Genomic DNA, 13,575 nt, shown 5'->3' with positions numbered 1-13,575 from the left:
AATGAATAAACCAGCCTTTTACCATCTGCAGCTAAACTCCTGTCAGCTCTAGTCCTTCCAGAGGAGAACAGATTTAAAAGAAAGAAAATCCCATCTTGATGGGCCACTAAGTTCCTTTGACCTTTCAGTATCACTTAATAATGAAGTTAAAACTAACCAGAATGAAATATCTGTGGTTGTGTGTCTGTGAGTGTGAATGAACTGACTCCGTGTAATATCAATAATTTTGTGGTTTGATTTTTTTAATGCTTTATTTGATGATTTTGAGGTTTTTATAAATATTAGTTGAAGGAATCATCCTTTAAATCAGTCTCTTAGTGAATACAATTATTTTATAAAGGGAGGAAAAAATGGTTTAAAAATATTTTTATAGCTTTTCAGTGTTTTTAATTGTGAAACTTTAAAATACAACGCTTAAACTCCTTGTGCTTTGAAAGAGTATGCATCTCTTGAAGAAAATCCATTAACAAATGTAAATGTGCTAAATTAAAATTAAGCACAATGGAACATTGTCTAGCATATTTTTTATATACTATGTGTGGTTTATTGAATTGTTTTCTCCTTTGTTGCTGATTTACTATGTGCATCCCAGTTACAAACTCGTGGGGGCAGGCAAGCTCCATGGATTTGAATGTAGTTGGGGTGAGTAGTTCGCTTCGAGTGTATCATAACAAAAGAATTGTTTTCTGACTCCTTCTCTTGGAGGTGGATCTTGGACATTCTTCTCTGGATATAATTTACCACTCATACCTCAGACTTTGCGTAAAAAAAAAAGATAAGATGAAGAAACAGTCCCCACAAAACTGGTCAGATGGAATGATAATCTCTCTCCTTTTGTAATGCAAGTTTCATCTGCTTCACAAGGTTTAACTTGGATCTCTGATTGCAGGGAAACCCTTCCTTGCTATTGACATGATGGTACTTTTATGAAACTGTGTAAATTCAATGTAATGTTAGTTACTGCAAATAGTTTTTTAAGCTTCTGTAATTTTTCAGTGTATGCCTGTACACATACATGCAGAGCATGGTTCCCCCTCCTCTCTGCAGTCAGTTTGTTACAGAGCCCCTGCACAGAATCATGGAATAGTAGTGATATGTCTTCTTTTAAAAATCCCTAAATTTTTAAAAAATTTTTCTACGTTTTTCTCTGGAGACATGGAAAGCCCAGCTGGAGGAGCTCCACTGTCACCTGTTTCAAATGACCCTGCTTTGGCAGGAGGATTGGACTCAGTGACCTCCAAAGGACCTTTCCAACCCTAACAATTCTGTGATTCTGTGATCTTGGTGCAGCTCCATCCACTTCATGACATCTGTCTGGAGGAGACTGAAGGCAGAACAAAACAATACACAGACATGCAAAATATATTAGCACTTTGTAGAGCCCAGCTTTAGTCACAAGAGCTTCACATTCCTGTAGGGGGAGGCAAAGAAAAATGGAAGTCAAGGAAACTGAATTCCCTAATGAATAGATTTAATGTTTTTCTTATTTTCTTTTTTTTTTTTAAATTACCTCACTGTTGAGGACAGATGAAGGCATCCTACAGGATGGGCACAGGTTATTGTTGACTTAAGATGGAAATGTGGACTCAAAGGTTTTAGGCATTGGTCCCATATTCCAAACCTGTCCCTGACATCTACAAAGCTTGGCTGTTTGTACTTAAGCAGGGGAAGGATTTGACTGCAGAGCTAGTAATTTTGTACATGAGGGTATCCATCCAAAAGTAGCTAAAATATCATATATATTGACAGTTCCTTTGCTGTAGATTAGTTTTCAGATTTTCCTCTGTGGTTACTACAATCTTGACTTGGTCACAGGTAATAAAAGAAGGGGCAGTGCTGGAACCACAGGCTCCAAAGTGGCAGCAGGCTTTCTTTTACCCAGTTCTGCAAGTCCATATGCCTACTTAGAGATGATATTTCAGCTCTGTTTCCCAGAGCTCTGAGATGGAGTTTTCCATTTCAAATTTGGATAGTTGTTGTATCTGGCTGCCAGGCAGCCAGTAGATTCACATGGCTGATTCATTTTGAACTGAGGTTTTCTGAGACACAACACTGACTTCTCTCTACTCTTTATTTGAACTAAGCACAGCCTGGGCCTTTCCTTTGGCACATGACAGCCATTTTAGCTAGCTTGCTTGAAAAAGGAAAATGTAAAACATTTCTACAGAAGTATGTAGAAGAAGAGCAATATCTAGCCCAGCTTACTTGTGTGATACTTGTCACTGGGTTTAGGTTCCTTGCAAAGCTCACTATTCTCAAAGAAACATAAATCGCAGCGATGCTGGGATGTCCTCAGCCACTGCTGTTGTCACTATTACTGAAATTCCAAGGGAAGTAAAATTCACTGCACCGTTGGAGTGTCAGTCTTCTTGGTCTGTGGTTGTGCTGTGCCTACCATAGTGCATAAGCATCATATCCTTTACTGGAGATGACATTTGTTATAGCAGGAAGGATCCCATTCAGAGTTTCACTCAAGTCTTTTGAGTAATGATGTAAGAGAAACGCAAATGCATCAATTAAATGGGCTGCTTTACATGTGGGTTCCCTGTAGATGCACATCCTCAGGAAAATTCTAATGATTATTTTTACCCTGATTTTACTGGATTGATTAAAATTTAAGTAATTTTTCTTTAAATGAAACCACAACGAAAGTTGTTTAAGTTAATGCACCTTAAATTACAGAAGCAAACTTCATGTCAAAATAACTAAGTTTAGATAAAACGGCCTGAAGTGTAACTAAACCAATCAAAATTATGCTCTCCTGGTATTCTTAGAAAAATCTGATTCAAGCAGCCCAAAATTTGGCAGAACTTGGTTTTAAACTTTTCTTTTTTCTTAATAGAAGAAAGGTCTAAATATTCTTTTTTTCTTGTTGATAGGCAATGCAACTCAACTTTTTTGACTGTACACTAAAATACTTATGTACAATCATTAACTATTTTTTAAATTTTTTCCTTAAGTTTTATAAAAACATGTCTGTTAAAGAACTCTGAATTTCTCCTTAGTTGTGCAGCCCTTATGTAATTTTGTTTAAATAATGAGTGGAAGTCACAGTGGACCTTACTCAACCTCCATTAAGCATACCCACATCCAAAAAAAGCTTTTAATGCCAAAATTGGACTTACTAAGTCTCACTAATTGACACAGAGATAGAATTGCTGAGATACATTTTGATTCTGGCATGTATAACTTCTGTCTAGTTGTAAACTGTTAATCTGTGTTTATTTGCAGTAGTCAAGTGTGGATGGATTAATTTCTTTGGCTTGCTGTTCCTGCTAGCACTGTTTACACTGTTTTCTCACATGACTGTCATCTTGCTAGCTTGGTAATTCTCCTGCTGGGTAGGATGGGAATTCATGCCTTAGATCCTATCTGTGTGCAGAAGGCAAACTGCTTTAAATGACATTGATAAAATTAAACTAGTTGATCTCCTGATGCATTCCAAAGTCATAAAAAAGTCTGTATTTTTAATAGTATCTCTTAGGTTGGGGATGCTCTATGCCAGTTTTTCCTGATGGACTTCATGAGTGTTGCAGTTCAAACAATACAAAATTGTCTTGCTGGCCAGGTAGCATATTCCATCATGGTTTTATAAGGGCTGGAGTTATCTAAAAAGCTGCAGCCATTGGTTGCTCTTCAGCAGCATTGGCTGCATTACACCCTTGGAGCTGAGCCTCTGGAAAGCCTTATGGGAAAGGTCCCTGGTTCCTTGCAGTGAAAGCCATCTGGATTAACTCACATCTCATCCAGCAGCAGTGTGAAGTGGACTGACTTTGCCCAAAGTGTAGGACAGAAAATCTGTCAGGGTCTGACTTTTAAATAATCTGGTAGTCTCAAGTATGGAATAGTAATAAACTATTTAGTATACAAACTTTTAGTTTCTTGACCTAGTCTAGCTGTATCTGCAAGTGGATGTTTGACTGCTTACTCAGTTATTCTGTAAACTCAGTGTATATGAGGAGATATCTGGAAGTAATTTTCCATGCTGAAAAATGTAATTGAAATAGCCATGTCCCATTGATTCATTCTAAATATCCCTGCAAAAGAACATGACCTGTTACTGCTTGATAACTACATTTGCCCAGAAAACATTACTTCAGTAATAAGAAGTCAGCAATCTGCGAAGTGCTAAACATCTATCTAACTTTTAAGTCTGCCCTTGTTAACCAAAATGAAACCTTAAACTTTTCTCATAATTTTCATACACTGCACAAGATGTGGTCACTCTAAGTTATAGCACTCATTTTGGATTCTTCTGGGCTTTCAAACTATGGGCAGTCTATAAGGCTTAGGATTTTGGAATTCAAAGCATTAGCTCAATGTAATATAGGTATCTCAAATACAGGTACGTGCAAAATACAAAGAATTATGCAAGAGCTCTTTGTCTTGCTTTATAACATGTAACTTATTCATGACGGAAAATATGTAGTGCTTGTCTTTTGACATGCCTCTTATGTTCTATCTGATGATTTTAGCTGGTTGAATTGCACCGCCCTAACATTTAGATTTTTGCAATTTTGACCAGCATAGCATCCTTTCATGGTTGGGACAGGTTTCTGTAACCGGAGGGAGGCGGGTTTTTGGACCTGAGAGACGACTTCACAGAAGTTAGCAGCAACAGGCTCCTTTTTTCCTACGCACACACACTAATATACATCTTTAAGACTGTAACCTTCCGCAGGTGCTTGACACTTTGGCACTGATCATTGGTTAACAATGTTGTTTATATTACAAAGCTTCTCATAATTGGCTGACCATGCACATCTGCTGAGAAAGTCGGCAGCAGCCATTTCTGATTTCATTAATTAGTTCTTAAGGCTACAGCACTAATTTACATAGGCAGTTCAGCATATGGCTTGCTTTTTAGGTGAAATACCATATAAAATTCCAACAGGTTTCCAGTGGTGACTTGGATAGAACTGTGTATTGCTTTGCCTTAGATTACATAGTACCTCAACGAATTAAGGGAATACACTAGTCTAATAAAATTGTTTGTTTTGTCTTTTGTAGGGCTAATTATGTGCGGATTTTACTTACAATTTCTTTGCTATTGAGAAGATTGTTTTCATATTAGTGAGGTCAAGCTTGATCCAGAAAGTCTATTGCTTAACATGTTACATAGATTGTAACGGGTTCTGTTATCAGGGAATAACATTTGTGGTCTAATAGTACATATTTCAAAGCTGTCACAAAAATGACAACAAAAAGATCAAAACTTAAGCAGGCAGAAATGGCCAAATATTTGCCTAAACACCAAGCTGGGAAGAGTTAGAATATAGTTAAAGGAAAACCTACCTTAATTGTATGCAAATATAATTTGTAAGTCTTCATGAAGACTATGTCCAGTAGGAACATACTGGAGTTGTTTATGTGTGATGGGATAGTGGGGATGTGATTTAAATGACTTGCACTGAAAGTATCTTAAATGATTTTCTGCATATTCTTTCAAAGATAGAAGTTGCTAAGCTTTGGATACTTCTCACTTGAGTCACACAGTCAATATATTTATTTATTTGTTTGTTTATTTGTTTTCTGGTAATTCAGGAATCCTCTATGTACATTTTCACTCTATCATAGAGTTCTATTGGAAAATTTAAAAAACAGGCTTTGGAAGCAAATGTGTAAATATGCACATTTACATATTTAAAGAGTTGTCAAGATGAAAACAAATCTGTTAGTTCTTGCTTAATTGAATACATAAATGTTGAAAATTCCCAAGTCACTCTTATGTCTCATTAAAGGGGATGGTGGAAGTTGTGTGCATCATCATCATCTCATTGAATATAATGCTCTTAAATAAAAAGACCTCTTCAGAAATGTTGTGGAGTTTTTTAATTTAACATTTTCTTCTTATTTGTAATTCTTTTGTAAGTGAACAGATGGGAACATTTTGTATGTAAAATTTCAGGTTTATTTAGGGAAGAGGTAAATGGTGAGGTTGTGTGCTCGTTGATACTTCCAACATAAGTTATCAATTCATAATTCACTGTGAATATAACTCAAAAAGTTCCCACTCTTCTGGTCCTGAGTTCTTAAGAACAAGCATTCATTTGTGTACTACTACAATTTCCTCATTTTATCCGGGGAATGTTTTTGTGTAGGTGCTGTAGAACGAGGTGGATAATTGCTTTCCTTCCTAGCCCACAGGATCATGGTTTGGATTAAAGGAAGAAGAAAATGAGTAAGCAAGTAATTGAAGGTGGAAGAAAGTGATTGCTGACCCTGGTGTTATCTTTGGAGAGAGATTGTTCTTTTTCCTGAAGAAAAAAATACGACCAGTTTTGAGAGGGTTCGTTTTAGAATGACACCATTTAAATTGGAGTTTTCAGATGTTCGGAAGCTCCTCTGTCATCAGTTCTTTTACACTCCTGATTCTTCCCTGGAAACTTCTGATGTGTTTTTGTCATGCCAACCTACAGAAGTGAGGCATGCAGAAAAGTTTCCACTGAGGTGCTTTGGTATTGGGAAAATGGCTATTACTGGGTCTGGCATCTGCTCCAGGCTGCTTTCAGGACAAACTAGCATGGATTGGTAACTGATTTACATGGCTGCACATAGCACTGGTGCAAAGTCTGTGATAAGCTGTCGATATCTGTCAAAAGAGAAAGAAATTTGTATGTTAATGGCCTGGGAATTAAGGGAAATAAATGGTTTATGTGCTTTGGCGTATTTGTTTGGAAGATACTGTTGTTAGGAATAATATAAGGAATGAGTGGTACTTACTCCTTTGGTGGTTATAGAGAGCACACCATTACTATGCTTGGGCATCTCGGTGCGAGGACACATTCTTATGACTGAGATCTATACATCCCCCAGAGACTGCCAAAAGTGAGCCAGTGAAGCCATTCAGGACAGGGAAGAAAGCTTTACACAGCTAGGGCTGCTTGAGGATTTCTAGGTTTCCACAGTATCTTATTGTATTGGTTAACAAATTCTTGATGCTTTTGGTATGTTATTGTGTGCAGCATAAGAGCATAAGTGGTTAAATACTGTTCAGTTGCTGAAGCTGAAAGATGCATAGATATTACTCAGCCTAGTGGAAAAAAATAAAAAATTATCTGAAAAATTTGAGGTAACAAATCTGTTCCATTTGTGTTTCTTACTCTTTAGTTTTTATGAAAAGTACCATAGGTTCTGTACTAATCAGATGCAACAAATATGCCTGAAGCACTGTGTTCTGTATATATAATAAATTATGCTGTAGGTGGAGGTGTTTGCATACTTGTGAATTATTCACTATAGCTTTTTAGATAATTTAGCTTTGTATCTGATTCTGTACCCACTCTCAATAAGTTAATATTTCAACCACAAACATTCATCATGTTAAGAAAAGGTTGATTTTAGGGGGAGGGAGGAAGAAAGAAGGAAGGGAACAAAGTGTCTGACATTCCTTTTGAATTTAAAGAGTAATTGAAGATAATGTGTTGTCTCTCACATGCCAGAACTGTCTTGTGGATCCTCAGCTATTATTAACTTCAGTTATTAGACTTAACAGAGCTGAAGATCAAGCCCTAGTTATCCTGGGATCCGGAAACTTTTAAAACAAACACCTAAAAATAGTTGGGTTTGTAGACTTGACTTGGCGAAAAAGTAAGAAGTGATGGAGAGATCACTTTCTGGTTGAACATAGAGCTAGTAGTAATGATAAGAGACAAAATGAGTTACCTTGCCTAAACATAATGAGATTTCTCATGTTTTGGTTGTATTTTATTTCTCTAAAATTTGAGATGTAGAATGAGATGAAGGAAAGAACTATTCAAGCAGCAGTAGGTCAGCCTTTTTATTTCAGTGTCCTTCTTTTATTTTATCATTGTAAATACCAGTGAAATCAGTACTAGTATTTTAATAACTGGAGAAGGGTTCTTGATACTCTCTGCTTGCCAGGTATTTATCCAAGTGTACCCTACCTGTGCTATAACATGAGAGCCAAGATTGTATGTTTAGCCCTACACTGAAGTTGTTATTTGCAAAAGGCATTGTAAAGCTGCTGCTGCAGGGCTCTCTTCTCTGGTGCTTCCTGTGGCTCTCAGCATCTTTCCCAGGGAAATGTACCTCATGACACAGCTATGTATCAAGTGGTGTTCCCCAGCACGTGTACTGTATGGCCAAAATGAAGGTAATTTCAAATGCTTAAAAGGATTGGCTTAGATATTTATGCTGGGTTGGGGGATGGACAGATGGGCATTTGTGTGTCTGCCAGACTCAGCCTCTCTTAAAATACAGTTTTCGAAATGTTTGAAACTGTGAGAGGGAAATTTTCTCCTCCTAGAAGCTGAAGTCTGTTGGGCTTGTGAAGCCGTTTTATACTGATTTTAAGTATTCTCACTGATAAATGCATCAGTGTAGGAGATGAAAGGTTGAGTTGGGCAACTAGCCCTGAAGGGCTTTTGTCCATCATTCAGATGCACAAATGAAAGTGAAAAAAGAAAACCACCAAACAAACAACTCAAAATCTTAAAAAAGACGAGTGAGGAAAAGACAGCTCAGTAAGCCATTGTCTTCCCACCCTAGAACTACTATCACCCTTCTGCAATACCTATTGCTGGATATTTCCATATAAAATCTAAGATTAAGGACATGCTCTTGATTCCCTATTGCAAAGTAATGAGCCTGTGGTTGTTTTTCATGTACACTGGTTCTTCTAAGCTGGAAATTACAATCAACAGGTTGTGCATGCCATCTTCAGCCTAATATCTTTGTCTACTTTTAAAGCTGTATCAGGAATCTATATGTATAATTTTTGCTTTCTACTATTTTTAGTCTTTTATGTGACTGTGAATTAATGACTAGCTAAAACCAACCTATGATACATCTAAAGGTAAAATAGGCAAGAAAGTGGAATCTCACATTTCTATCACTTTATGGCCTGACAGACTCAACCGAGAGAAAAGTAGTAAAACCCATGCTTTTGTCAGTGAGGTGGGTGGATCAGACCCTGAGCACACTGCAGAAACAGACTAATGGAAGAAATCTTGGCTGATCTTTGCCGGTTTTCTGGTAGTAAAATGCACTTTTAAAGGCTCTGTCAGCTGTATGTTGCAGAATAGAAATGCCATTGCAGAGCAGCTAGGGAAATCTTTCTGTATCAGAATGATAACTGGAGCAGGAGACATTGCAAAGGTGGTACTGATAAAAGGGCAGAGCAGAAGAGAGGCATTTTTTTTGATGGAGACATACTCTTGGATCTTTGTATTTCTGAGCCGCTTCTGTGGTAAAACCAAGCAAATGTTCACGTCTAAAAAATTAACTACATACAACTTATTCAAATGTAAATTTAATTACATCCAATCAAGAGATCAGCTGGGTTAGTGAATATTTTGAGCAAATGTATATTTTCATGTAGCATGCGAAACTGAACATTTGAAATACATTGGGGTGTGTGGAAGCTAATGAGTTCTGGTTATATTTGTTATCTTGATTCATTAATTCTATAATTGAAACTAATAAATTCAGAATGTAACAAAAATGTACCTGAATTCCACAAGGTGAATGTGTTTGATTTTAGACAGTTTCTCTGAGGCCCTTTGTCTTCAGGAGTCCACAAAATCCAATAGACTTAATATAGCTATTTAGTCTGATAGACTTTTTTCTCCATTTTATGGTTTGATATCATTCCATTGCAGTTGTATAAATAGGTGTTTTGGCATCTGTTTGCTTAAATATCTGCATTTTCATGTACTTTTAGTCTGTAGTACCACCAAGGAGTCTATCTGCCTTGAAAGACTTGAGAGATCTGCTCTTCTAAAGCTTTCAGCCTTTGGGAAAGTCTGTTCCACAGCTAGAGAAGTGAATTACTCACAGGTCAACCTTGTAGCGTTTGCATTGGGGTTTCAAGTTCTTTCAAGGTGCTGACTGAGTGATCTTGCTCTCTTTTTGCAGAATCATGTAAACCCAGCGCTGGATTTTACACAGACCCCTCCAGGAATGCTCGCCCTTGACAACATGCTGTACTTCGCCAAACATCACCAGGACGCTTACATACGGGTGAGACTGCTTCTTGTCCTTGAGACCTTTGTGGGTGCCTGTTCACAGTGACTATGTACTGTTTGCAGTTGACTTTGAAAAGGAGGTTCAGACTCCTGATATCATTAACAACAAACTCTAGGAAGGCAAACCACATGGCAGTAAAATGTGGCATAAGTCTGTAAAAGCTTTGGAAGAAAACTATACATCTAGTCTATCGTTGCTGAGTCAAATATAGATACTACTTTTTGTAAATACTTTTTGCTTAAGTCTGCAAAGAGAAGGGAAATGAGCTTGTGCATTTGTCAGATGCATAATGGATGACAACAAACTCAGAAATTAGTAATTGTGTAGAATTCTCTGGCCTCCTCTAAGCCTACCAAACAATGTCAGGCTTTTCTGTGGAAAGGAGGCTTTGATGAGTGAATGCCTTGAGACGACTCAGTTGGCAGTGTCCTCAGAGTTTCCTCTAAAACTACTGCTGTAGGTGAGGTCATGCTCAGAGTAAAATACCTGCAAAGCAAAATGAGTCTCTTGCATAACCTGTTCCTGCCCCCTGCCCACTCCTTCTTCCTACATTTGTTATTTCAAGGGTAGTTAGAGCAAGTTATGTGTTGCATCCTTACAAGAAGCATACAGCTGCCTCTGAAGAGAACAGCTTTTCCTGAACTTTACTGGAAACAAGTATTTGCTAAGCATAAACAAGCAAACCCAGCAAGCACAGTTGGAAGTAGGGGATAGTCCAGAAAGTCAATCTCTGGAGATCATAGGGATGGTTTAACTCCCCAAGAAAAAGTGCACATGCAAACCTGCTTACAGAAGTTTGTGTATAGCAAGGAGACAGTAGACACACCAATCATTTCCACTAAAGGTTGAGTGAGCTTTTCATGTACATTATCATCTGTTTTTTCTTCAAAGTAGTTTGGTGTCAAAGTTCTACTAGGTTTGTAAAGGGCCTGCCAATATCCACAGACATAATAGTAGACCACTAGATTGTAGGATTTGCTCTTTAAATAGATTTTTCTCCTCAGTCTGAGTCTAGCAATAACTCTTAAAAAAGACATTGTGGTAGTATTCAAGGCAACAATGTTTATCAATCCCTATAGGCCCCTGAGGGACTATTTCACATTCTGGAAAAAGAGTATGTTTTCTGGATAAACTATGCTGAATATATTTTTTAATATAAAAAAGAAATGGTTACTGTTTCTCATTAAAATTTGGTAAGATCTGCGTTATGGTACTTCATAAGCTTCTCCTGAAAATTCTAAGTTTAGAGAATACACTTAGTAGAGGCAGCCAGTGCTTCCAAATGAGACAATCATGTTTTAAAGAAGCACAAAAAAGATTTAAAGAGGACAGAAATTCTATTGAAATAGGGCTTTCATTGACATCTCTCAAATTTATTTTTTTACTTTTCATTTTCATGTTGCAAATGCTGTCTTAAAAATTAGATGCTGTGAAGCATGTAATTAGCCATGGCCCAGCATTGTTTCTGTAATGCAATATTTTTGCTGCTGCATTACTGAGAATTTTTGTTGTTTTGAGATGCCTGTTTTTATTTTTTCATGGTTCCTGTTAGCAGGGTGCCTGAGTGCCTCATGTATTTCCCATCTAAGAAAGAGTACACGTACAGTAGAAGTGCCTTACAGAGCCACTCGGGTTCAATTGCTTGCCTAAAGCTGCTTTGGGAACTCTAAATATGCTTTGGGAGCATGTTGGCCTGTCCACCGCTCCTGAGGAGTTCTACTTAGTGTTTGTTCTTGTGTTTCTGGTGCAATATGAACCCCTCTGAGATGAGTGGTGTTGTGCAACTCCAACAGTGCAGATAGTTGTTGATTGCTAAAGACACCTACTTTGTCTTTTTATCTCCTTTACTTACTGGTGGGTGTACAGTAGTTTCCTGTGGGTCCTGCCATGTCTGTTTCTCTTTTGAGTTCCTTATTTTACATCTAACACTACCTTTCCTTCATGGCTTTTCACTCCCAGAGCTCCCACAACACCAGTTTGCTCTACTTGTACAGCCTGTTGACCTTGCTTATTTTATCAGATATATTTCTATTCCTGTGCCCTAACAAAATTTCTCCTGTGGTCAAGCTAAAGTTCCCACAAGAAATTGTTAGCTACCCAAGTACTACTTGCATACTGAGCAACATGTTTAACACAATCTCTTCTCATTTTTTCATTGTTGATACTAGGAAATATTTTGGTTCCTAGGAGGAGAAATGATTTTCAACTTGGCCCTTTGCAATACAGTTAATTCCTGTGCCATGAGTTAATTCCTAAGCCCCAAAATGAGATATCTCTTCTATGCAGTAATTAGAAATTGAGTCTGAAAACCAGAACTTGTTTGAAATGAACTTGAAATACATGAAGTTTTCCCTGACAGAATATGGTGTATTAAGCAGAGATGCTATCAGTAAGTCATAATGGTTTTATTGAGTGTATTGACAGTGCTGCATTTTAATGGGCAGCACAATTCTGTGCAGTCTGACCTACCACTTTCTTAGGATGCCCCAGCTCTGTGACCCTTAGTTAGGTTATCTTCCTGTATTAATGAAAATAATGAATAAGCAGAAGTTAGAAGACAATGGAGTCAATAAGTAATCTCTTCCCTTTTCATTCCTTGTTCTGCCTCTTGTAAATGATTCTGCTTAGGAGTAATTTGCATAATAAATGGATTAGTTAGGTGGGGAGAATGTCTGAAACTGAAGTGCCCTTTTGGAGACTGGCAATGGGGCTTCAAAGACTGGTAGAAAAGTAAGGTACTGCAGCAAACTAAAGTAGGAAGAGTAAATACAGTTACAATTTGTTGAAGAACATGAGTGTGAAGGCAGTGGAGCAGATAGGTCACTCTTCATCTTGAAAGCAAAAACATTTCAGGGTCAAAATATGGGTGCCTCACAGTGAAGGAGGAAAAAAAATAATCACAATTTTTTCTCCTGTTTTAATTTTTTTTTTGCCTACTTGCCCACAATCAACTGCTCTCATTCACCTTTTTCCTGTTGCAGTAATATGTTTTCTTTATTTGCTGTCTTCCTTCAGATAAACACAGTGTTTATATAGACTTTGAGTTAACAGATTTTGAATCTCAGGTTTTTGTTTGCTATACGATATGACTGGAGCCTCCAGCAGAAAGATTCTTTAGTGAACAGTCAAAAAACAAACATGTTTTATTCGACTGTGTGATGTCATTAGCTACCATTTAGATTTTTTAAAAAAGTTTCCTATTGAATTAGTTTTCTGTTGAGTTATCTTTTCTTTCTCTATTTTAATTAATTGTCTAGCATTATCAGTGACTGATATGCACTGCTTTTTTTTCATGTTCCACTTAAATAATCAATCACTATCATCAGAGGCTTGGCTTTTAGAAGATGATGACATAGTGTTTGGAACACACTGACGGAAGCAATGTTGAACTCTGAAAGATATTTTAAAATTTTCCACAGGAAATAATTGGCAGCTTCCCAAGCTCCATAATTACAGCACAGTCAGAGTGTATAATTAAAGTTAACAGTGAAGAAAATGATTGGAATAAAGCTTTGTGACAGATAATTATTTTTTTGTTCTTTTGTAGCAGACAAGTCATGTGTCCCCCCTGGTTTCAATTTGCTC

The 13,575-nt window shown here is 37.3% G+C and overlaps 1 protein-coding gene across 4 annotated transcripts in view; it reads left to right on the top strand.

Annotated features, from left to right (window-relative positions):
- ELMO1 (engulfment and cell motility 1) overlaps positions 1-13,575 on the top strand; it is a 299,792-nt gene that overhangs the window by 128,801 nt on the left and 157,416 nt on the right. For all 4 annotated transcript variants that reach the window (XM_071561429.1, XM_071561428.1, XM_071561430.1 and 1 more), the window contains one exon: positions 9,880-9,984. In XM_071561429.1, coding sequence (XP_071417530.1) covers positions 9,880-9,984 — 105 coding nt within the window. The remainder of the gene's footprint in view (positions 1-9,879; positions 9,985-13,575) is intronic.

This window comes from Pithys albifrons, chromosome 7 (genome assembly GCF_047495875.1).
Source record: "Pithys albifrons albifrons isolate INPA30051 chromosome 7, PitAlb_v1, whole genome shotgun sequence".
In the NCBI taxonomy this organism is placed as follows: Eukaryota; Metazoa; Chordata; class Aves; order Passeriformes; family Thamnophilidae; genus Pithys; species Pithys albifrons.
Note: the sequence above shows the minus strand (reverse complement) of the source record. Positions and strands in the feature narration are given on the sequence as shown.